General features: G+C 51.1%; 1 protein-coding gene across 2 annotated transcripts in view; it reads left to right on the forward strand.

The window, feature by feature from the left end:
• Nucleotides 1-22,806, forward strand: part of ZNF541 (zinc finger protein 541) — a 29,917-nt gene extending 7,111 nt beyond the window's left edge. For both annotated transcript variants that reach the window (XM_078145826.1, XM_078145827.1), the window contains exons 2-16: nt 7,503-7,898; nt 9,517-9,760; nt 11,008-12,838; nt 13,906-13,964; nt 14,344-14,503; nt 14,937-15,110; nt 15,713-16,046; nt 16,482-16,545; nt 18,012-18,154; nt 18,552-18,655; nt 19,823-19,898; nt 20,251-20,339; nt 21,415-21,555; nt 21,780-21,961; nt 22,059-22,806. In XM_078145826.1, coding sequence (XP_078001952.1) covers nt 7,592-7,898; nt 9,517-9,760; nt 11,008-12,838; nt 13,906-13,964; nt 14,344-14,503; nt 14,937-15,110; nt 15,713-16,046; nt 16,482-16,545; nt 18,012-18,154; nt 18,552-18,655; nt 19,823-19,898; nt 20,251-20,339; nt 21,415-21,555; nt 21,780-21,961; nt 22,059-22,215 — 4,065 coding nt within the window. In that variant the 5' untranslated portion in view covers nt 7,503-7,591 and the 3' untranslated portion in view covers nt 22,216-22,806. The remainder of the gene's footprint in view (nt 1-7,502; nt 7,899-9,516; nt 9,761-11,007; nt 12,839-13,905; nt 13,965-14,343; nt 14,504-14,936; nt 15,111-15,712; nt 16,047-16,481; nt 16,546-18,011; nt 18,155-18,551; nt 18,656-19,822; nt 19,899-20,250; nt 20,340-21,414; nt 21,556-21,779; nt 21,962-22,058) is intronic.
• Nucleotides 22,807-23,576: the final 770 nt, after the last annotated feature.

Below are 23,576 nucleotides of genomic sequence, written 5' to 3' on the forward strand. Positions count from 1 at the left end.
GCTTCTGATCTGTATCCTGTAGCAATGATTCAGCTATTTGAGATTATATTTAGGGCTATAGAGACATACACTTACATACTTGTCCATTCAGAGCTGAATGTCTTCTAGGAAGAGAACCACAAAGAAGGTGGACGTGGGCCAAAATTTTAGGTGAAGTTTTACTGATGCCCTTTAGTTTTGACTCTTCTGTTCTTAATAGACCCTGTCCTGCTCCATGGCCTGTGAACCTTTTCTTGTAACAAAGATGAAAACCCCTAAACAGATCAGAAATACAACAGTGTCTGCACAACATCCCTGGAGAGTTGGGAGGGAGCCGGGCAGCTAGTCCATTGGTGGAAGAAGTCCCCACAATAATCACACACCTGATGAGGGCTGAAGGCCCTGACGGAGGGGGGCGCCCCCCCAGATGCCTCTGGAGGTTGCCCGTTCTACTAGGGGACGGTGCTGGTCATTGAAAAGTTTATCCTCACATCAAACCTCATTTGACTTCTCTTCCATTCACTCACTGCTCCTGATTTTGCCTTTTGAGGCCAAACAACCTATCTAATCCCTTTTCCATGTGACTTGACTAGAGCTTTTCTACTCTACCTGAGTCTCCTCTAGGTTAAATATGCCCAGTTCTTTTAACCAATCCTCACATGCTAGGCATAAGAACCCTGGGAGCTGCAGCATCCACCAGACCACTGGTCCTGCTTCTAGCTTAGGCGTCCGAGTCATCATCTAGGGAGGCAGCTTCTGTAAAGAGTCAGCCAGCCATCCCCCGCTGCTGCCACTGTCATCGAAGGACGAGGCACCTGAAGGAAAGACAGGAGGCAGTATGTGCTGGGCAAGTCTAACTGCCACCGGCACATTGACCACCCTCTCCCCGAGACCCTGATGGGGATGGCCCAGGCTTCTGAGGCCAAGAGCCTTTGGGATGGCTGGGCTTCCGGCCCAGTGCCTGCTGCCATCGCCCTGGAAAGCAGCCCCTGTAGAGATGCATCCTGGCCACTGTCCTGAAGACCCAGAAAAGAAAGGTCTTGTCACCAAAGTCCTTGGTCCTGCCAAATGCATTGGCTTTAGAAGCTGTGATGATTTTCTCAGTGGGGATGACATTCAGGAAGAGGTAGGACCATCTGTTTTGCCACCATACCCTAAGGGACGTTTCCATCTGACTCACCCCTGAAACCTATGTGTGGTGTCTCCCCGTTAGAATGTGTGCTCCTGTAGGCAGAGGCTGCTTACTTTTCTATTTGTATTCGCAGCACTTAGCACTGTGAGCCTTTAATAAATGTTTCATTCATTCATGACATGGACTCTGTTGTCCTGGTTTGCCTTTCTTGGGACTCTGTCCAGCCCTTTTTAAATTGTGTTGTCCAGAACTGAAAACAGTGCCCCCAGTGAGGTTTAGTGAGGGCAGAGGAGATGATGAGTTTCCTATTCCTGGAAGCTGTACCAGCTAACACATCTGACACCATACGTATACCACATTGCAGACCTGTAGAGCCTCCTGACCTCTTCACCAGCAGGAGGTAGGAGCATTTCTTCTTTCTCCTCTGGGGCCAGGCTTGGTCATCATAATAACATTGTGTTCAGCGTCGTCTTATTCTTTCTGTATGATGGTCCGAAGTCAGAACTACCATTCCCCTTTTTGTTCTATCTTCTCTGACAAAGAGAAGGATCTTAGAAAGGAGTTCAGGCCTTATAACACAGCTTGGTCACTCTGAGAAAGATACTTTGTAAACCTTTGTATTCTGTGCAGATACCAGTTACTGAAGGATGGAGCCAAGAATGGCTAATAATGGGGGCCCAGAATGAATAGGGAGATATTGAAATGCATCTCATTGCCCTTGATTAGTTCAGGTTACCGGCTGCTGAAAGTGCTGCAGGATGTGACTGCTGAGCCACCTTCAGTGGTCGTTGGAAAAGTGGGGAGAAGTTGAGAAATGGTCAAAAGATATGAGTAGGCAGTTCTCAGATGAAGAAATTAAAGCCATCGATAGTCGTATGAAAAAATGCTCTAAATCACTATTGATTAGAGAAATACAAATCTAAACAACTCTGAGGTACCACATCCCACCTATCCGATTGGCCAACATGACAAAACAGGAAAATGATAAATGTTGGAGAAGATGTGGGAAAATTGGAACACTAATGCATTGTTGGTGGAGTTGTGAAATGATACAACCATTTTGGAGAGCAATTTGGAACTACGCGCCCCAAGAGCTATAAAAATGTGCATACCCTTTGACCCAGCAATAGCACTTCTAGGATTGTATCCCAAAGAGATCATACAAATGGGAAAAGGACCCACATGTACAAAATCATTTATAGCAGCTCTTTTTGTGGTGGCAAAGAATTGGAAATTGAGAGGATGCCCATCCATTGGGGAATGGCTGAACAAGTTGTGGTATATGAATGTAATGGAATACTATTGTGCTATGAGAAATGATGAGCAGGCAGACTTCAGAAAAACCTGGGAAGACTTGTATGGACTGATGCTGAGTGAAGTGAGCAGAACCAGGAGAATGTTGTACCACATTGTGCAATGACCAGTGTTGATAAACTCAGTCCTTCTCAGCAATGCAGGGGATCTAAGACATCTCCAAAGACCTCATGATGGAAAATGCTATCCACAAAGAAGAAAGAACAATAGAGTCTGAATGCAGATCGAGGCATACTATTTGCTATTTTTTTTCTTCTGTTTTATTTTATTTTCTCTTTCTTGTTCCTATTGGTTAGAACCTATTGGTTCTAATTATTCCTTACAACATCGCTAATGTGAAAATGTTTAATAGGAATGTATATGTATTCCCTATATCAGATCGTGTGCCGTCTTGGGGAAGGAGAGGGGGAAGGAGGAGGAGAAAAATTTAAAACTCAAAAGCTTATGAAGTGGTTGTTGATAAATCAAAATAAATTAATAAAAAAAGAAAAAGTGGGGAGAAGGGACTAGAAGAAAAGAGGATTAAATGGGCCGATTTTCAGAGAAAAAGCAGAAGAGTCTCCAAACCATAGGCCAAAGAGCTTGGCTTTGAATTCCTCACAGAATTCTAAGACATCTTATTAAAGGGATGGGAGCAATGATACAGAAGACTGACTTGTCGCCAAATAACCTCATTTTCCTTCTTGATAATGTCACAAGACTAGTAGATTAGGGGAATGTTGTAGATACTGTTTAACTACATGTTAGCAAAAGCATTTGGCAAAGTCTCTAATGCCATCCTTGTGGAGAAAGTGGACAAGGTGCCTGGGTGATAGAACAGTGAAGTGGAGCTCACTGCCTGAATGATGCTGATGGATCGATGTGAACCTGAAGCGAGGTTTCTAGTTGAAATTTAAAATTTGAATTTAAAAAAATTTCAAAATTTAAATTTTAAAATTAAAAAATACATATCATTTAAAAATCAATGTCTTACATCTCCAAAGGCATCATGATGGAAAATGCAATCCACATCCAAAGAAAGAACTATGGAGTTTAAATGCAGATTGAAGCAGACTATTTGCTATTTTTTTCTTCTGTTGTGTTTTATTTCCTTTTTCTTGTGGTTCCTCCTGTTCGTTCTAATTCTTCCTTACAACATGACTAATGTGAAAATGTTTAATAGGAATGTATATGTAGAGCCTATATCAGATTGTGCGCCATCTTGGGGAGGGAGGGGGAGAAAACTTAAAACTCGAAAGCTTATGGAAGTGATTGTTAATAAATCAAAATAAATTTTTAAAAAATAGATATCTTACATAAAGGCTTAGGTGGCATACTTTTTAAATCTGCAGATAACATGCCAGGTGGCAGAATTCAGGCTCAAATATGGGGCTAAGGGTGGGTAGTAAGATGAAATTAATAGGGATAAATATAAAGTTTTATACTTGGGTTTTAAGAAATCAACTTCATGACCATAAGATTGCCACGACTAGATAGAGCAAATCATGGCCCACATGAAACCTGAGTAGAAGTCAGGAATGTGATGCAGCCGCCCAAAAGGCAGGAATGGAGTTCCTGCTCCACCATACTGGATCCATCCTGATCATCTACAACTGCAGCGTTGTGTTCTGGAGCACCACATTTTAGGGAAGACCCTGATAAGTTCGGGAGTGTCCACAAGAGGGTAATGGGGATAGTGAAGAGCCTCAGGGTCCTGTCGTGCCCTGGAGAAGTTTAGCCTGCAGAAGGCAAGGCTTAGCACCTGGGAGCTATCACCACTTATTTATTTGAATCAGAAGGATTCATGTTTGAATAGGGCACAAAGGTTTGCCAAGTGTTTTCCCCATAGTGACCAAGCTGTGTCATGAGGCTTGGACTCCTTGCTAAGATTCTGCTCTTTGTCAGAGAAGACAGAACCAACAGGGAAGTGGTTCTGACTCTGGGCCGCCATCCCATCCACCCCGAGCATCAGTCCCGTGGCCTTTGTGGATCCTCTCTTGTCCCAGTGGAATTTTCAGAATCTCTTTTTTGCCCTTAGCATTCATTGCAAGCCTGAGCTCATGCTGTGCTTTGTGCTCAGCTGGATATTCTTCTTGCAAGACCATGCAAAATTCTATTCATCCTGTTTTGAAAGTGAAGCAGATTAAGCTTTGATACAAGGAGTGGTCTCCTAACAGTTAGAGTTATCCTGAAGGTGGACTGCACCCTCTGTAGAAGTCTTCCAGCAAAGGCTGGATACCTCCTTGCTGGGAATGTTGCAGAGGGGATGTTTGGTTGGGCATGGGTAACAATCCATGGCTTAGATGGCCTCACAGGGCCCTCCCAACTCTGATTCTGTAATTCTGAGCTTATTGGCCTGGGTAATATGATGCCGTAGGGGCACTCAGCTGAGTCCAGAGACCTGAGAATTTCAAAAGGCAGTCAACCCCCCCTCCCCTCCCCAGATTCCCATAGGAAATTACATCTTCATTTTCAAAAATCGACTTTGAAAGGATAAGTAGACCAACCTACAGAAGGATTCTTCTAAACTACAAATGGTCAGTCAGCCTTCTCTTTCGAGGGAGAGCATCCATGTACGTGTTGGGAGGGGCTCCCTTCAGACCGACATGGACCTTCATTCCCTGTGCCTCACTCAGTCTCTCTCCTTTGAAGGCCTTTATTTGTCAGGAAATTGGCTTCTGTTTTTGGGACATCTTCACTCCCTTTCCTTTCTTCTCCCCTCCATTCCTTCGCCATCAATATTTTATCCTTAACTGATCACACGCTGTCTTCACTGGTGTAAGTTGTAGGCCCTCTATACCTTCTGATTCTGTGAAGTCCTCCGCCCTGTAGTTCTGTGAGTCCTCTGTACAAGATCGAATCAACACACTAGAAGCCTTGTTACGGTTGTTTTACTGTTTCAGGGATGCCAAGGTAGAATTATAACTCTGTGGCCTGATCATACGTGGTTAGCTTTTAAGTCAGCATTCGTGACCTGGTAGTGCCTCGTCACCTGCACTGGGTGTCTTTCCTTTGATGTGTGGGCCACCTGCAGTTTTGTTCAGTGAGATCAAAGATCTTCAGAGATCACTGTCCCATGACTCTTGGCTTTGTAATACCATCAGAAGAATATTGATGAAGATAGGTTTCGGGATCATTGATGAGTTGCTGTAATTTCCCAAATTTAACGCAGTCTTTGTGTGTGTGTGTGGGGGGGGGTTGTATTTTTGAATGTTTTATATTTTCTGTTCTTACTCTAGAAAATAGTTGAGTGGGATGCTTTTCTCTCTTAATGAAGTATCTGAATAAGCCGGGTTGTCTTCCCCTGCCCTTAGAATCCTTGCATCTCTTCAAGGTGCATCTCAGGGGCCACCTCCTCTGGAAAGCGGCCCCACTTGTCAGACTGTCTTGGATTTGCTCATCTGTTTACTTGTTGTGTCCTCCAGGAGAATGGACAGACTTTGAAGGCAGGGGCCGTCTGCCATTTTTGTTTTTGTGGTTTTGGTGCCTTTTGCTTAGTGGGTGCATTATAAATGCTTGTTGAGTGAAATGCATTTGCTTGTTATATGTCTGTAACCCTTTATTGATTTTTTTTCGCATGTCCATCATTGACCCTTGATAGGAAAGAGTCCTCACTCCTGACTTGGGCCATCAAGTGGTTTTAGGAAGATGAGAAGATGGCACGTGGCAGGAATGTGATTTAATGAGCGAATTAAGTAAAGTTCTTTGCAAATCCAGTGATTATGGTGGGCTGTTAAAATGGAAGAAGAAGTCTTTGTGCCATGAAGATAGGGAGATGGTCTCATTTTTCCTTATTTTTGGGAAGCAGGAAAGCTGGTTTGACTGATGTCTGTGTGACCTTAAGCAAGAGGCCTGATCCAATGGAAAGCATGCGAGGCCTAGAGTCAGGAGGCCTAGATTACAGTCTTGGCCCTGTCATGAACTCCCTCTGCGACCTTGGGCACAGACAGAGCTCCTTCTCCATAGAATAAGGAGGATGGAACTAGACAATATAGCTTCATGGCCTTTTCTGCCTCTAATGTTTTGTTGAGACTCAGTTGTCTTTTTTTTTCCCTCTTAATAGTATTTTATTTTTTCTGATTACATGTAAAGATAGTTTTCAGTATTTACTTTCATGAGATTTTGAGTTCCAAATTTTTTCCCCCTCCCCAAGACAGCAAGTAATCTGATACAGGTTATACATGTAGAATCATATTGAACATATTTCCACATTAGTCATGTTGTGAAAGAAGCATCAGAACAAAAGGGAGAAAACCATGAGAAAGAAAAAAACGAAAAAATTGCAAATGGTCTGCTTGGCTCTGCCTTCAGACTCCATGGTTCTTTCTCTGGATGCGGATAGCATTTTCCATCATGGAGACTTGGTTTTCTTATCTGTGAATGCAAGACCAGTCTGTAGACAGCGTGCTGGACCTCATCCATTCATGTATTCATTCACCAAAGAGGTTCTGCAGGGACGCAAAGATAAATGGGACCCAGGCCCTGTTTTCCAGGGTCATCTGATGTAATCTAGTGGAAGAAAATATGTGTATGAATAGCTGGGCTGCCAAGGAGATAAGGGATAATAAATAAGCATTTATTAAGTACCTGTTATGTGCCACGCACTATGCTAACAGCTTCACAAATGAGAGAGGTCTAGGCAAAATACTATGAGACATTTGGGGAAAGGAGCATTGCTTTCATTTCCTCTTCTTGGGGGAAGGATTGAAGTGAAGGAAAGAAAGGGATTTGAGCAACTGGAGATACTAGGCATCAGCCAGCTGCCTGGAGAAGGAGAGAGGGGCAGGACAGGTCCGGGTGGTTATGGAGTAGTTTAATTTAGGTAGAATGTAAAGTGCATGGGGGCAGAGGGTGTATATATGCGTGTGTGTGTGTGTGTGTGTGTGCGCGCGCGCGTGTGTGTTTTGAAAACGGGGTGGCGATGCTGGAGAGCTTGAAGAGGAAGCAATGACAGGGCTCCCTGATAGATGGGATTTGTGGGATGAGGGCAAGGGAGGAGTCAGAGATGACTCCAGGGTGCAGGATGGGCTACTGACACAAGCTAGTTGATGCTTTGTGGGGTTTCTTACGGTGTTGTCTGCCCCTTGTTTATCCTTAGGATTTGGATTGGGCCTCAAGGCTATTTGCTGCCTGCCTTCAAATCTCATCAGAGAGCAGCTTTTGGCCAAGACGTGGCAGTGGAGCGCCATGGACCAGTACAGCCTTGGAGACGATGGTGCCCTTCAGTCAGAGATGCACCTTCCTGGATTTTCAGAGAGCCAGGGGCTGAACTGCAGTGACACCCTCAATCGGGATCTGTGCCCCAACACAAGAGACCTGCTCTACGCTGGCCTGAGCAGCTTAGACCTGGACCCTGGCCTCCCGACGCCAGATATGGCCGGCGAGGCTCTGGAGGACAATCTTGATGCCCTCTCTTTGTATTCGGGGAAGGAGGGAGACTCGGCAAAGCTATTGGAGGAGTATGCTGATTTGGACTCGCAGCCTTCCTTACAGGGTGAGCCTGAGGGAGACCAAAGGGGCCACTGTAGAAGTGCCACGGGTGGGGAGCATCCATTCACCTCAGGGGGTAAAAAAAAATCCTCCCCATTCCATCAGAGACTGAAAAGTCATGTTTATGCAGTCTGTTGTTCAGGCCAAAGTTCTTCTCTTTTGCACCAGTGTTGAAAGTGAAGAATTGAGGAAGTTTTAAAGTCATGTAGTTTAAATAATAATCTGGTTCATCTGTCAGCTGCTGCCAAAGAATAAATCCATCATTTAATTGAACCCACTTAATGGACCCACTTTGGAAATTTGACAGAAAATGTGAATGCATTGAACTTAAAAAAATACTTAATCTATTTTTATCAGAAGAGGTTGCTTCTAAATACCCTCTTGAAAAAAAAATATCAGTGCTAATTACAGCTGGTGCTTCTAGAAAAGTTCAGTGCCTTGCCTGAATAGAGAACGTTCACAGGGCTTATTCATTGGCCGCCCTGACACAGAGGACCCTGAATCTAGAGCCAGAAGGACCCTTAGAAATTGTTGAATAGGATCCATTCGTTTTACAGCTGAGGAAACTGAGGCCTGTGGGAAGAAGGTGACTAGCCTGCTTGTAATTTCACCATCAGCAATTAGGCCTTCACAAAAAAGAGAAAAACACTGTTGTTGTAGGAGAAAGTTGAAGGAAACTGGATTCAAAGAGGACCAGACAGCATTTGGGGGGGGGGTCTTATCTGCCTCCCTTTTTCTAGCTGGTTTTCCATAGGCAAAAAATTTGAAACACCTTCCAGAACTCTACTAAGCTGAGCCAACGGCCTGGTGCGCTCATGACCCCTTCCTTAGGTGTCTTCAACAGAATTGAATCTGGCTGGAGTAGAGGGAGGGAGGGAGGGAGGTGGGGGGGGGAGAGAGAGAGAGAGAGAGAGAGAGAGAGGAGGGGGAGAGGGGGAGAGAGAGAGAGAGAGAGAGAAGGAGAGAGGGAGAGAGAAGGAGAGAGAGGGAGGGGAGAGAGAGAGAAGGAGAGAGAGGGAGGGGGAGAGGGGGGAGAGAGAGAGAGAAGGAGAAAGGGAGAGAGGGGAGGGGAGAGAGAGAAGGAGAGAGAGGGAGGGAGAGGAGAGAGAGAAGGAGAGAGAGGGAGGGGGAGAGAGAGGAGGAGGGGGGGGAGAGAGAGGGAGGGAGAGGAGAGGGAGGGGGGGGAGGGGAGAGAGAGAGTGCATGTGAGCGTGTGCTGCTTGTGAGCACATCTTTGGGGACCAGGCTGTCATAAGGCATCTTGGATCGATGTGTGCACGGTCACATGGCTGTATGGGACTCCAGAACTAAAACAGGCAGCGGCGCTGGCCGCCTGCGAGTCTGGCCTGCCAAACGCAGTCCCTTTGTTAGCCTTCCCTCACATTGGGTTGAAGAACTGGAAAAGCTGTCCAGGATGAGCCTTGGTCAGAGAGAGCCCTTACAAACTGTATAGCCTTTTAGCCCCTCATTTTGCAGATGGGGAGACTGAGGCACACTTGCCCAGGGCCGCTGGCTTGGGGCCGGGGAGCTCTCTCACAACGCTTTCCCTGAGGCAGAGTTTGGGCCCAGCTCTGGTTTTCCTCCCTCCCCACCCTGTAACTTGCTCCTCTCCCTCCATCTAGACCTGGGACTGGGCGTCCTTAAAGCATCTAAAGAGGCGGACGAAGGAGGCAGGGCCAGCTCGGGCAGTGCCAGGAAAGGAAAGCGGCAGCACAGCTCCCCCCAGAACCCGTTCCTGGACTGCAGCCTCTGTGGAAAGGTGTTCAGCAGCGCCAGCTCTCTTAGCAAACACTACCTGACTCACAGCCAGGAGAGGAAGCACGTCTGCAAAATCTGCAGCAAGGCATTTAAGCGCCAGGACCACCTGTATGTGCGAGTGTGGCGAGGCCCAGCACCCTTTGGAGGGATGGTGGGCGGCAGTGGGGGAGGGTGGTGGCTTCTTCCGGGGTCTGCCCCTTCTCTCCTCCTCCTCAGGAGCCAGTTTGGTGCTGTCCAAGGCAACAGCATCTCTGGCCTTTTGGCCTCCATCACTTGTATAGCTGTGGCTCAGGCTCGCTGACAGGGCTTGGGTGGTCTGAGCAGCATACGTAGTGCCTTTGAGCAGGGTCTCTCTCACTTCACCTGGCTCCTGAGGCCAGAAGTTCAATTCAGCAAGCGTGTAGGAAATGTCTCCTGATAGTGATCCCTCTGCTAGGCCCGGGGGATACCAAGTCAGTCAGTCAGCAAGTGTTTATTAAGCATCTGCTGTATGCCACGTAGTCTAGAGTCCGCAGAAGGGAGGTAGGGTATGCCAATGACCACTACAGGAGAGTGAAATACAGTAAAAAGAGAGGTCTGGACAAAATGCCACGAGAAATTGGGCCGGGGGGAGGGTGCCTGGGGTACCAAAAATACCAGTGATGTTAGCCCTGCAGGAGAAACCTGCTTACCTGCACCAGGGAAGACCCACGACATTCTGAGGCTCCCATGTTGAACCCAGGAAGAGACTCTCAGGGCCTGGCTGCTGTGCCTCCCCATCGAGTCAGAAGAAGAGCCGCTTCTTCCCACGGGGCCTGATTAGTGAGCTTTCCAAAGGGAATCTTTCCCACAGATCTCAGAAACGTTCCTTTTGTTCTTGGTGGATGTGGTGGTGCCATGTTTTCTCAGCCCAGCAAAACCTTGAAGGCAGGCAGAATGTGGCCGGGGACTGATGATGGCTTCATCCCCAGGCTTTGCTTCGTGTCCTTCTCAGGGGCTCCAATAGCCATGAATTCATTCTGCTCCTCAGTCATTCCAGAGTCTAGTGCCCAGACCTGCCATGTCTTCACTGGGAGTACAGGCAGGCTTCTCTTACACACTTGATGTGTTACAGAGGACTTGTGTCCACGTGGCTGTTTTGTGTCCTCCTGGTGGGAGTGTTCAGAAGAGTCCTTGGTAAAGCTCGGCCCCGGTTCTGTGCCGGGTCAGTCAGGGTCAAGGTAGCTCGTCTGCCTCTCGTGGGGCTCAGAAGTGGCTAGCTGCGCAGTGCGGTTTGCTGACGTTTCAGATTGGGACATCTATCCCTTTCTCTAGGGGGACAAAATCAGTGTTTCCCAGCTGTCTCACTGATTCTTCTTTTTGTGTTCTGGCTCCAGGACCGGACACATGCTGACCCATCAGAAAACCAAACCCTTTGTGTGCATCGAGCAGGGCTGCAGCAAGAGCTACTGCGATTACCGTTCCCTGCGCCGACATTACGAGGTGCAGCATGGTCTATGTATCCTGAAGGAGGCCCCTCCGGAAGAGGAAGCCTGTGGGGATTCGCCTCATGCTCACGAGGCAGCCAGCCAGGCTGGGCCCAGCACCCTCCGAACCCTGATGCCATCTGAGGCCCGCTCCCCCAGCTCCCTGCTGCCCAACCGAGACCTCCTTCGGTGCATCGTGAGCAGCATCGTCCACCAGAAGCTCCCCTCACCCGGCCCGGCTGCTGCGGGGGCCCCAGATGTTGATGGGAGGGGTTCCCTGTGCCCCTGTCCACCCAGCGCAGGCTCTGCAGGAGCCCTGGGCATTGAGCCCCCCGAGGAAACTCGGCCCCCAAGAAAGGATGCGGCCCCCTCTGACATGTTCACAGTTATGCATTCAGGGAATCTGGCAGCCATGGCCCCAGGGGGAGAGAACGGTGCCTCTGACCCAGCTGATTCAGAACTGCCTTTTCTTCCACTCCCATCTGCTGGACTGGAAAGTTGGTCCGATGGGGGGACCTTGCCTTGCTTGCCTGTCTTCCGAGGCCAGGCAGTCTCAGCGAGCTCCCAGCCATCTAGTCACAACTTCCAGTGGGTCAGGAACCTGCCCAGCTGTCCCAAGAGCAAAGGGAACAGTGTCTATGTTGTCCACAAGCCAACTCCGGTCCCTGCCCGGGAGGGCCCTGAGCCCGGGCCTAGGCCTGTGTCCCCGCTGCTGGACCCCTTAGCTGCCCCAGCAGGCATCGGTCCAGAGGATGTGCTTTCTTTCCCTTCCACGCTTCTGAAGGCACCAGGGGACACCCTGAGTGATGCCAGGTTCGCTGGTGGGGAGGACAGCTCCTGGCCTGCCCAGAGGAACAAGTGTGACTGTGAGCCCTTCCCTTGGCAGAACCCTGGGGAGCTGGGCCTCCAGGATGTGCAGAAGCCGAGTGGGCTCCCCCCTGAGGGCACCCCACTCTTCAGGCAGCTCTTTCTCAAGTCCCAGGAGTCCCTGGTGAGCCATGAGCAGATGCAGGTGTTTCAAATGGTCACCAAATCCCAGCGGATCTTCTCCCACACCCAGGTAGCAGCAGCTCCCTCTCAGCTCCCACTCCCAGAGACCAAGCAGGCTTTGCTGAAACCGCTGCAGGGCGTGTGGCAGCAGCCTTTGGCTCCAGGGGCTGACTTCCATGCTGTCCCGGGGAACCCGGAGCAGGAGGGGTCGCCGGCCCGCAGGAGAAAGACCCAGGCCCTGTTTTCAAGAGAATCTTCACCTGGAAGCACAAGGCAGGACCCCAAGGGAGGTCCAAAAGTGGACCCTGCATTGCCTTCCCTTGGGTCATCCCTGGACCCTTGTGGGAATCCAGATGTTTCTATGACCAAGCAGTTGCGGTCAGCAAAAGGGAGCATAGGTCTGGGGGATGGTTTTTCCCCAGCACATCCTCGACCATCTCCATTGGGGGTGGAAGAGCCAGCTGGAGGCCAGTTCCATTCAAAGCTGTCTCAGACAGAGAACGGTGCCCCCTCGGCCATCAAAGGTGACAAGAGTCAGGGCTGTGCCAGAGAAATGGGCTGTCGACTCTTCTCTGGTAGCACCAGAGCGCAGCGATTCTCCAGCTTCCGCAAGGACAAAGTGAAGATGGATATGGGCTGTGCGGCTTCTCCAAGCCAGGTGGCCATGGCTTCCTTCTCCTCGGCCGGAACCTCGGCAGAGCCCTCCTCGCAGGACGTGAAGGCCAAGTTGACCATCTTCAACAGGATCCAGGTGCTCGCTTCTTTCCCTCCCGCCTCGGGCTTGTGCTTGGGATGGGGTGGGGGGTGCGCTTTTCTTCCAGAGGTGTAGGGCTTTCTAAGCCGTGATGGAGAATTCCCCAGCATCTCCCTGCCCTTTCTTCTGCCCTCCTTTTTCTTTTTGGCTCTTCCTGCAGGCATTAGACTTTATTAACAGTATCATCATCATCCCCGCTTCTGTAGCGCTTCAGGGTTTATAGAGAGCCCTGGGAGCTTTAGGAAACTGAGGCTCAGTACACATCTGTTAAGGGCCTCCTGTGCACCTGCGCTGTGCTAAGTGGGAGGGTTACAGAGAGAAGCCAAAGACGGCCTCTGTCCTCCTGGAGTTCGTCATCTCCTGGGGGAGGTCCATGTGCAGAGCAGCGTGGACACAGCTAGCTGTGCACAGGACCGGTGGGAAATGACTAAGGGAGAGAAGGCTTCCTGTATAAGATGGGAGTTAAAGGGAGCCAGCCCTTAGTCAGTGTCAGAGCCAGGAGCGGGGCTGCAGGCTCCTCATTTCACTCAGCTTCCCCATGTTGTGACACCTTTAAAAAGCAAGATGAAAGGCAGAAAAAAAAATGGAGGCACCTTTTGTTCTTTGTTCAAACCCACTGGTGAGATGGAGAGAGAAAATTGCATCTTTGGATGCAGGTCCTAGCCCCTCGGGTCATTCCACTTCTTTTTTTTGGCTAGGCAGTGGGGTTAAGTGACTTGCCCAGGGTGTCAAGTGTCTGAGGCCGGATTTGAACTCAGGTTCTCCTGACTTGAGGGCTGGTGCTCCATCCGCTGCACCACCTAGCTGCCCCAGGTCATTCCATTTCTGAGCCTCAGGTTTTTAATCAGGCAAATGGGGATAAAAATGTTTTTTCCCCCTGCCTCACAGGATTGTTGAGGAAAGTACAAACTATAAACCACTCTTGAAATGGGTACTGTATCAATAATAATTAACCTCCCTACCCATCATTCTTGTCTCCTTTTGAAATGACCATGAGCCTTCTCTGGCTTTCAGCCTTTCCCCATTTCTGACACACTCATTGAGATGTCTTCTCTAATCTGCAGGGCGGGAATATCTACAGGCTGCCCCATCCCATGAGGGAAGAGAGCGTGGTGACTGGCTGGTAAGCCTGAAGTCCTGTCTGCTCCCCTGTGCAGAAGTGCCTTCAGCAGGGCCTTGTGGGCTATGAGTGTTTCCTTGGGTTAGGAAGGGAGTGGGCCGAGAAGTGGACCTGAAGTCAGTCCAGTTCAGTAGATGTTTGTGAAGCATGTTCTGTGTGCTGAAGCTACCAGGAGCTTCCATCCTCCTAGAGGGACACAGAGGTTGAAGGAAATTCACTGTGTCTGTGAAATTGTACAAAGAGAGAGGGAGAGAGAGCTAACAAAGGGGCATGGGGCTATCAGGTTCTAAATTCCCCTTTGGATCATCCCCGAAGCTTGCTGCCTGAGCAGACTTTGAAGGTCGTGGCCACCGGGTGACTCCTTGGTGATTTCTGCCCTTAGTAACCAGCTCAATGGTGTTTCTCCGGACTGGACAGAACCCAGAAGCACTTATGTCTGCAAGAACTGCAGCCAGATGTTTTACACCAAGAAGGGGCTGAGCAGCCACATGTGTTTTCACAGTGACCAGTGGCCATCGCCTAGAGGGAGACAGGAGCAGCAGGTGAGGGGGGAGTAGGACCCTGGTGGTTTCCCTGCCGGTGAGGCTTCTTACTAGTCACGGGGTAGCTGCAGGGCTGGCCTCACACTCTTTGGGCTAAAGAAAGATCCTGGGAGGAGGAGTATAATTGACCTCAGAGGATGTGAAATTTTGGCAGATGACAGTTCGAGTGGAGGGGAGAGACTGATAGTGGTGATGGGGCTCCTAGAACCAGGGCTTGGAAGCTCTTGGCCACAGCTCTGTAGCATGAGCCCTGTCCCTGGCTTGGGCCCAAGTCTTGGGTCTGTGTGCTTCCTTAGAAAACAGGGGTCATCCCTTGTTTGCTTGTGAAGCATTGAACAGAGGAGAAAGAGCTTTGGACTTTCATGAATATGCATATTCTTTCTTTTCTTGCCATGCCTGCTGTATAAAGAGACATCTTATTTCTTGGGTTTAGTTGTACAGTGCAGAATACTGCAAACCCCAGAGATTGGTCCTGAGGCCAGAGGGAGATAGGCAAAGCCCACCAGTAGTCAAGAGGCTTTTGGAAGACCTTGCTGCAGCACCTTTGGTGACCCCTGTGTCTGTCCCTGTGCCAGCTGGGAGCCGACCTCTGGGGAGCCTGACCAAGGTGGGTGCGCCCTCTTCAGACATTTCCGGCGGGTCGCTGCTGACCTCTGGAGAGCAGCGGCACCCTTGGAGGGTGGGTTTGCAGCGACTTCACCTCCCCGCAGGAATGTCCTAGGACTGGGGGACTTGGCATTCCCCTTTCATCAGAGGGAAGAGGAAAACAATGCAGTCGGCAGACTCGCTTGTCGCTCGCGTGACACTTGAGAGTGGGTGCAGAGTGCTTTCCTGGCTGCCACAGGCAGTCCTGGGAGGGGAGGAAGCAGGTTCTGAACAGCTAGTAATTGTTGGCTCCTTAATTGGAGCCAGGCTCTTGTTCCCTGAGGGTAGCCCTCAGGTGAGGGGCAGGATTGCCTAGGGCCCTCCCTTCTCGGGCGCTCGAGCATGGCCTCTCCTGGCTTTTGGTAGTGTAGTGATCCTGGCACAGATTGGCATAGAAGAATGAGCAAAGATTTGCAATCGCAGCTCTGGCACTCACAGGCTCTGTGACCTGGGGCACTGTGTTCACCCCTCTTACACCTCAGTTTTCTCATCTGCAAAATGGATATTTCAACCTCAAATGCTATGGAAATATGAGTTGAGGCTCTCAATGTTTTCATTCTCTAGGGACATGAGAGGGCTGGCCGAGAAGAGAGAGACACTAAGGAAACCAGCCAACACAGAAAAAGAAAAAAACGCCCCCAGCCCAAGGCGCTGTTCATCCCTCCTCCACCTTCTGGCTTTGGGGAGATCCAGCCCGGCCCTGGAGGCTGCTATCAGAGCTGTCTACGCTCCCCGGTGTTTCTGGTTGACCATCTCCTGAAGGGTTTATTCCAGTGTTCTCCATATACACCACCCCCGATGCTCAGCCCGATCCGGGAAGGGTCTGGATTGTATTTCAACACTCTCTTCTCCACATCCACTCATTCTGGTCCCGATGGGCTCTATGGGGCTGTGCTGGGTGAGTGAGAAGAACCTCCCGGCACCACGATTGATGAGCAGGTGGAAGTAGAGCTACCCTCATGGGCCAGACGCCCCTAGCCCTTCCTTGGGGTATGTGGCCCCTAGTCTGGGCTCACAAGAGGCCTGTCTCAGGGGTCGGGGGCCGGCGAGGCAGAGATCTCGCTGGTAGAGCCGAAGCCTAACAAAGCTGCAGGTGGCCTTGGAACACAGAATGTTTGTATCAGAAGGGACCTGAGGGCCTAGAACATCAGCGCTGTAGAATGTGTAATGTTAGAGCTGGGAAAGGGGCCTTCAAGGTGATGCTACCCAGTCTCTCTCTTATGAAAGAGAAAATGAAGTTTTGCCGTTGAGTTTAGACAGGGTCAGAAGTGTTACCTGAGGACAGGGAAGAAGGAGCTTTCCCGCATAACATCTTTGGTCCTGTGTTTTCTAGACCAAGCGGATGGCTCTTTTGGAATTGCTGTGGTCAGAGACAACACCAAGATCAGCATTGAGCCGTGAGTGAGAATGAAAGATGATACGGACACTTGAGAAAGCCTGGGGGGGTAGAGAGCCTTCTCCCTGTCTTTGGCTGTGTGGTCCAAGAGGGATTCTGGGAGAAGGCGTGAGCCCAGGGAGCTGGGGGGGGGGGCTGTGCTCAGGCCATCACTCCTCACCCCGGGGAGTGCCTCGCAGTCAGTACCAGGTGACCTTGGGCTGGCTGGGGCTGAGGTGAAGAGGGCACTCACTGCCCAGTGGGTCAGCCAGCCAGTCACAAGCATTTGTAGCACTTTGTCTCAGGTGTCAGGTATAGTGCTGGGTGCTGCTGGAGGTGCAGACGATGAGGATGTACAAAATAAGTGAATATGGACTAGTGATAAAAAAAAGGAGAGCTACAGCCATAGTTGGGAAGCCTTTATGTAGAAGCTGGTGCCTTGAGCTGCTGCTCAAAGAAAGAGGGGGATTCCATGGGGTGGAGGTGATGGAGGAAGGCTCGCACTGTAGGCCTCAGGGACAGGCAGGAGAGAGGTGTGGATGTGGCGGGCCAGGTGGGAGGAACGGGGCAAGGTCAGTTAGCAGGATTGCAGAGGAGTGAGGGGAGCTGGGAGGGAGGTTTGAAAGCTTTTGTGTGAGAGCCGGAGGGAACCACTGGAATGAATAGGAGGGGAGTGGCATGGTCAGAGCCTGGGGGACATGCCAGTCCCCTCGCCCTCTCACCCCCTTGTCATTGCTGATGAGCCAGGTGAGGTGGGTGAGGACAGATTGGAGGGCCAGGTGTGCCATTGCGGCACATGCTGAGGTAAGTGAGACGCAAGAGCGATGGCCATGCAGAGGGAGGGTTCTGTGTGGACGGATGAGGGATCAGGGAAGACAGAGCGAAGCCTCAGAGACAGGAGAGTGGAACATATTTGAGAGTTAGGAATTCTGGAATTAGTGTGGCCATCTTACCCACTTCTACATGGGCATGGTACCCAGAGGGATCTTTGGCCAGAGTCCAGGGAGCAGGGGTTCTCTTATCTCTGTGTTGTCTCTTTCCCATTCCTTGAAGGCACTTCCATTTGGCTTGGGTGTAGGGGCTGCATACGGGAAGCAGGTGAGGTAGGGCAGCAAGGTCAGTTGGAGCCATATTAGGGAGGGCATGAGGTGTGGGCTGCGGAGTGTAGACTTGACTCAGGAGGCTGTGGGCGATGGAGGTAGGGCTCATGGAGTGCTTTTGACAATGGAATGACACAGAGGTGTGGAGGCAGACTGCACAAACGTAGGAGGGCCATATGTAGGTACCTCACCTGCCTTCAACATCCAGAGGGTCTGAGAGTTGGGAATGGGGGAGACAGTCACTGTCAGCAGTGACGGATCATCTGGCCATCTCATAGACACGGGTCTGTGTGGGGAGAATGTGGCCTGAGAGCCGCACACTCCTTCACTGACTGCTCTGTAGCTTTCAGTTATGCCTTGGTTATTATATGCATTGTTCCCATTTCAGACATATCAATATAGGGAGCCGGTTTCAGGCAGAGATCCCAAAGCCCAGAGAGAGTTCTCTGGCAGAAGGTGACCAGCATGGTGCTTCGCTGGTGTGGCAACCATGGGGAGATGTGATGACCAACCCGGATACTCAAGACAGAGGTGGCCAACTTTGGGGTCTCCCCATTTCCCTCTCCACCCCCAAGAGCAAGGTCATTCCACACTTTTCCCTTTGGCCAAAGAGCAGGGCCCAGTGGCCATTTTTAAATGTTTAGCTAACTGGGAGCCCGCTTTGGAATTAGTGTGACTGTCTTGCCCACCTCTGTGTGGGCATGGTACCCAGAGGGATCTTTGGCTAGAGTCCAGGGAGCAGGGATTCTGTCATCTCTGTATTGTCTCCTTCCCATTCCTTAATGTGGGCTCCCCAGAGTTGGCCAAGGGAGGTGGCAAGGGACCTGCCTGGGGTGAGTCAAGAGGCGCACTGGTTTGCTTTGGTTCTGTTGTTGTGATCTTTGGTTTTCTTGAATCCTTTCCTCCCACTCTCCCATTATGACCACAGTGACTGAACTGTGTAACGTGGCCTGCTCCAGTGTAATGCCAGGAGGGGGGACCAATCTGGAACTCGCTCTACACTGCCTGCATGAAGCCCAGGGTGATATCCGGGTAAGGGGCTGACCAGTGTGAGAGCAAGAGGAGAAAAGCCCTGGGAAAGCTGGAGAGGGGTCCCATCCCACCTCTCTTTCCCATGACACCTCTCTCCCTGGCTTTGAGAAATTCATTCAGGTGGTACTCAGCCTCCCCCTTTTATCCCCGATTTCAGGGATCAGCCCCAAAGCACCCAAACATAGGCTCGTCTGGGCTTGGATTTGGCCTAATTCTGTGGGTTTCGTGGCAACGATAGAAAATAAACCACGGCCTGGGGAATGCCAGGGTCTAGCCTTGGGGAAACGCTCCTATCTTCTGAGCTCGCCTGGATGTCCTGGGGAGATCTCAAGTGCACTGTGTCCGAAACGGAACTTCTTATCTCCCGACCCCTACCCTAAGGGCTCCCCTCTTCTTCACTGTTGGGGACCCCGCTGTCCACCCAGCCATCCAGGGCTTCCCTGTCTCCCTTCTCTCTCACCCCACAGCCATTCAATTGACAAGTCTGGTTGCTTTGTATCTTTGTAACGTAGCTCACATCCATTCCCTTCCCTCTTCTCCTGTGGCTAGTCCAGTAGTCCACCTCACCCCCGTCCCCTGGACTACCCCAGGAACTTCCTCACTGATTGGCTGCTCTGCCTCAGTCCTCTCTCCTTTCCACCCTTCCTTCACATGCCTGTGCGAGCGTGACCATGCCACTCCTTTGTGCCTTGTGCTCCCTTTACCCACGGGCTCTGGGCTCTGCTTCCAGGCCCTGGTCCTGGTTCAGCTACACTGGCCTCCTGTGTCCCAGCAGCATTGTGCCTCTGGCATCTGCCGGGAGGCTCAGCTCACACCCTGCTCCCTGCCCCAGAGGGCTTCCTCCAGAAACTCCTTTGTGCTGGTGCATGGTTTCCCTCCTCCTTGAGGGCAGAGCATGTCCCTAGCCTAAGGAGGTGCTCAAGTGCATGTTGAATTAAAGATATGGGCCCCTTCTAGAATAACTGCTGAGTGCCAGGGCTTGGGGTGCTGGGGGTGACAGCTGAACTTAATGGAGGTGTGGTTTCACCCTCAAGGACCTCAGGGGTGGTGAGAGGGGGTCAGGGTATAAGGAACTAAACTGCCCAACATCATGGGATTAGAGGTGTGTAAAGCAAGGTGCTTGTCACTTGGGGGGGATCCTCATCAGGTGACCTACCTTGGTTCTAGGATGCTCTGGAGACCCTGTTACTCAGAGGACCCCAGAAGGCTCCATCTCATCCTCTTGCTGATTATCGTTACACAGGTAGGTGGCTACGTCTTAGCGGGTCCAGGTCCCTGCTGGAGAGGAGGCGGCTCTGCCAGAGCTCTGTGTGTCCTCTTGGGTCATGGCCATCTCCACCACATTCCATAAAGAGCTCCCCGTGGCTTCTGGGCCCCACCACCCTCCCAGGGGCATGTGGTCCTTAGCGTGGGCCTCCTGGAGCTTGGTGCAGAGGGCTGGAGGGAGTGCTTCTTGGGGTAGGGGGAGACAGGAGAGGTGGGTTAGGACTCAGTTCCCTTGGGGCTTCTCAGTAATGGGGCTGCTCCTTTTTGGTCTGTGTGATACGACTTGGTGGCTGAAAGGGAGCATCACACTTTTTTCCTGTGTTTGGCAGGTTCAGACATCTGGACTCCTGTGGAGAAGAGGCTGTTTAAGAAGGCTTTCTGTGCCCATAAGAAGGACTTTTATCTGATACACAAGACGGTAAGCGTTCATTGTCACAAGGCCTCAGGTTGTGACGCTTCGGAGTCATCTCTCCCTGCCTGGGGGATGCCCCTGTTAACCAGGGACATCGGCTGCATAGTGGGAAGCTTGGTCAGCAGAAGGAGGACCTTGGGATGGTGGGACTGGCGGCAGGGAACGGCCCTTTGGTCACTGCCTGATGATGACGGCATCAACAACAACAGATTTATGTAGAAGCCACAAACAGCCCTGCCAGGCAGGGGCTGTTGTTATCCACATTTCTGCAGCTGGGTAAGCTGAGGCAGACAGGTGAAGTGACTTGCCTATGGTTATGCAGCAGGTAAGTGTCTGAGGCCGGGCCCAGCTCTGTCTTTCCCATTCTCTTCATTCAGCCCTGGGTATTCCAGAATGAAATGACAGTCAGTGAGTAAATATTTAATAAGTGCGTACTATACGCCTGCCAGGCACCGTGCTAAACACTGGGCGTGCAGAAAGAGGCAGAAGACAACCCTGGCCTTCAAGGGGCTTGCAGTCTACTACTACTACTAGTGGAGACAACAGGCAAGGAAATCATTCCCTGGGGGAAAGCACTGGGATTCAGAGGGGCTAAGAAGCCGCAAACACCAGACAGAATTGGGAGTCTCAGAAATGCCCAGCAGTCAACATGACTCGCCCCAGGGTACCCTGGGAGGAAGGAGTGGAGCTGGGCTTTGAATCTTGGGTCTCGGACTACAGGCCGACTTAGCTCCGAGTTCAAATCTGGCCTCAGACACAAATCACTTCACCCCCTTTGCCCCAGTTTTCTCATTTGTAAAATAAGCTGGAGAAGGAAGTGACAAAACCACTCTGGTATCTCTGCCGAGAAAACCCCAGGTAGGCTCAGAGAGTCAGGCATGACGTGTGGCTACCAGTCCAGTGTTCTTTCTCCCACGCCATGCTGGAAAGTTGACGGGCTGACCTGTGGCTTCTAGGACCGAACAGCTCTGCAGGCTTGAAACGTCCTGGGGGGCGGGGTCTAGAGTTGGTTGGCAAAGTCGAGGCGGTTGTGAGGCCACTTATGCATGTTCTGTGGCCTGCTTCCATTTTCTTTTCCTAGATTCAGACAAAGAATGTGGCCCAGTGTGTTGAGTATTATTATATCTGGAAAAAAATGATCAAGTTTGACTGCGGCCGAGCCCCAGGGCTAGAAAAGAGGATCAAGAGAGAGCAGGATGAGGTAGAAAGGACAGAAGAAAAGGTAGGACGCTCTGGGAAACCTGAGGGGTTGGGGCTCTGAGGCTCTCCACTGTCCCTGGTTGGGGGTCCTGAAGGGAAGGGGTAACCCGCTTCCTGACTTTTCAACCCCACCCCTTTGCCCCCTCTTGCCACCTTGGGGCCAGTTGCTTCCTTTGGTAGGGGTCTTGTGTCTCTGGAGTCTGTGCTTCCCAGAGGGGCTGGATTGTAAGCATCTCCTGTCCTCAGGTGACCTGCAGCCCTCGAGACCGGCTCAGTCACCAGCCAGCCCCAGAGCTGAAGATCAAAACCAAGAGTTACAAGAGAGAAGCCAGTGTCACCTCTAGCCCAACCACTGGCCCCAAGAGGACACCCGAGCCCCCAGGGAGTACTGAGAGCCAGGGCATTTTTCCCTGCCGAGAGTGTGAGAGGTATTTATCCCCTGTAACCTCCCCAGACCCCTGCTGGCCCTCTGTCCATTTGTCGTCTGAGGCTCTAGGATGTGCATTCTCCTTCCTCTCTCTTCAGGGTGTTTGACAAGATTAAGAGTCGAAATGCCCACATGAAGCGTCATCGCCTGCAGGAGCATGTGGAGCCTCTGGTCAGAATGAAGTGGCCTGTGAAGCCACGAGATGAGGAAGATGAGGAGGAAGCTGGGGCGGAGGGGGGTCCCCTCCGGTGGTGATGGGAAGAAGGCTAGGATCCTGGGGAGGGCCTGCCTGGCCCGGGCCTCCGACCAGAGGGCAGCCGCCGGGAGCCCTCCCGTCTCTCCCAGGCTTGGTCCAATAGTGAGCGTGCCCCCAGCGTGGCCATACCTTCTCTTTGCTGTCCCATTGGATACCCAGGTGTCTGATGGGAAAGCCACGTCCTATGTGGGGCGATAATTGGGAACGGGGCAGGGAAAGCAGAGTCATCACATGATTGTTATGGCTGTATGGTGTGGGCTTCCGAGGCTCTGTATCATTCAGTTGGGTGACCTCTCCCCTTTTTCCAACATATCTCTCTGGGGGGAAAGGGAGGGGAGAAAAAGACAAAAAAGTTGAATCTGAGTAGCTCTTAAATCTTTGCCTGAGTTTTGGGGTTTGTTATTTTTGTTGGAAAAGGCCAAGATTTCAGATAATCAGTGGGAAGACAACTCTATAGCGATCACATGTCAGGGCCTCCCTCACGCAGGAAGGAGCCCTCTGCATTGAGTCCAAGGTTCTGTGGTGACTTGTACATTGTTTTTTTTGTACGTGCCTACTGTATAGCGTATTAAATTGGGTTTTTGAATGGCTCTTGGCATGCTGCCTTCTGACCTGCCTTTTGTCATCCAGTTCAGTTGAGCATTTATGAAGCACCTACTGTGTGCCAGGCCCCGTGCAGGACCTTGGAGGTGTAAGACAGAACCGCACACAGCCCCTGCCCTAAGAAGCTTCAGTTCTGATGGGAAGCACCAGGATGAAGACATTTACCCCCATGAGTAAAGGGGATCATTGTAGGAGAAACGGGCGATATGGGTTGGGGCATCAGGAGAGGCTTCCATCAGCCAGCAAGAGTGGGGAGGAAGAATAGGCACCTGGTATAGGTCAGTGCCTGTGGCAGGTACTGTGTGCCAAGCCCTGGGCATACAAAAAGAGGCACAAGACAGCCCCTGCCTTCGAGGAGCTCACAGTCTAGTGGGAGAGACAACCTACAAAGCATATACAAACATACAAAGCAAGCTAGATACACGAGTAAATAATTAGCAGAAGGCACTAGAACAAAGAGGGCTCGGTGAAGGCTTCCCATAGCAGACGGGCTGGGAGGCAGATGTGAGCAGGCCCGGGGAGGGCCAGAGAGGATGCTCAGAGCCAGGAGGAGGCTGGGGGTCACTGGGTCAAGGAGTGTGTGGTGGGAGGAAGGTGGTTGCCAGGCTATGGACAATTTTAAAGGCCAGACAACGTTTTGTATTTGCTTCTGGAGCCACTGGAGGGGGGCGTAACAAGACCTGCACATTCAGCAGGTGTTGGGAGTGGTCCAGGTGTGACGTGGCTAGGGCCTGCACTGGGAGGGGAAGGACGGTGT

The sequence above is a fragment of the Phascolarctos cinereus genome, unplaced genomic scaffold (genome assembly GCF_003287225.1).
Source record: "Phascolarctos cinereus isolate Bilbo 61053 unplaced genomic scaffold, phaCin_HiC Scaffold_726;HRSCAF=1367, whole genome shotgun sequence".
NCBI lineage: Eukaryota > Metazoa > Chordata > Mammalia > Diprotodontia > Phascolarctidae > Phascolarctos > Phascolarctos cinereus.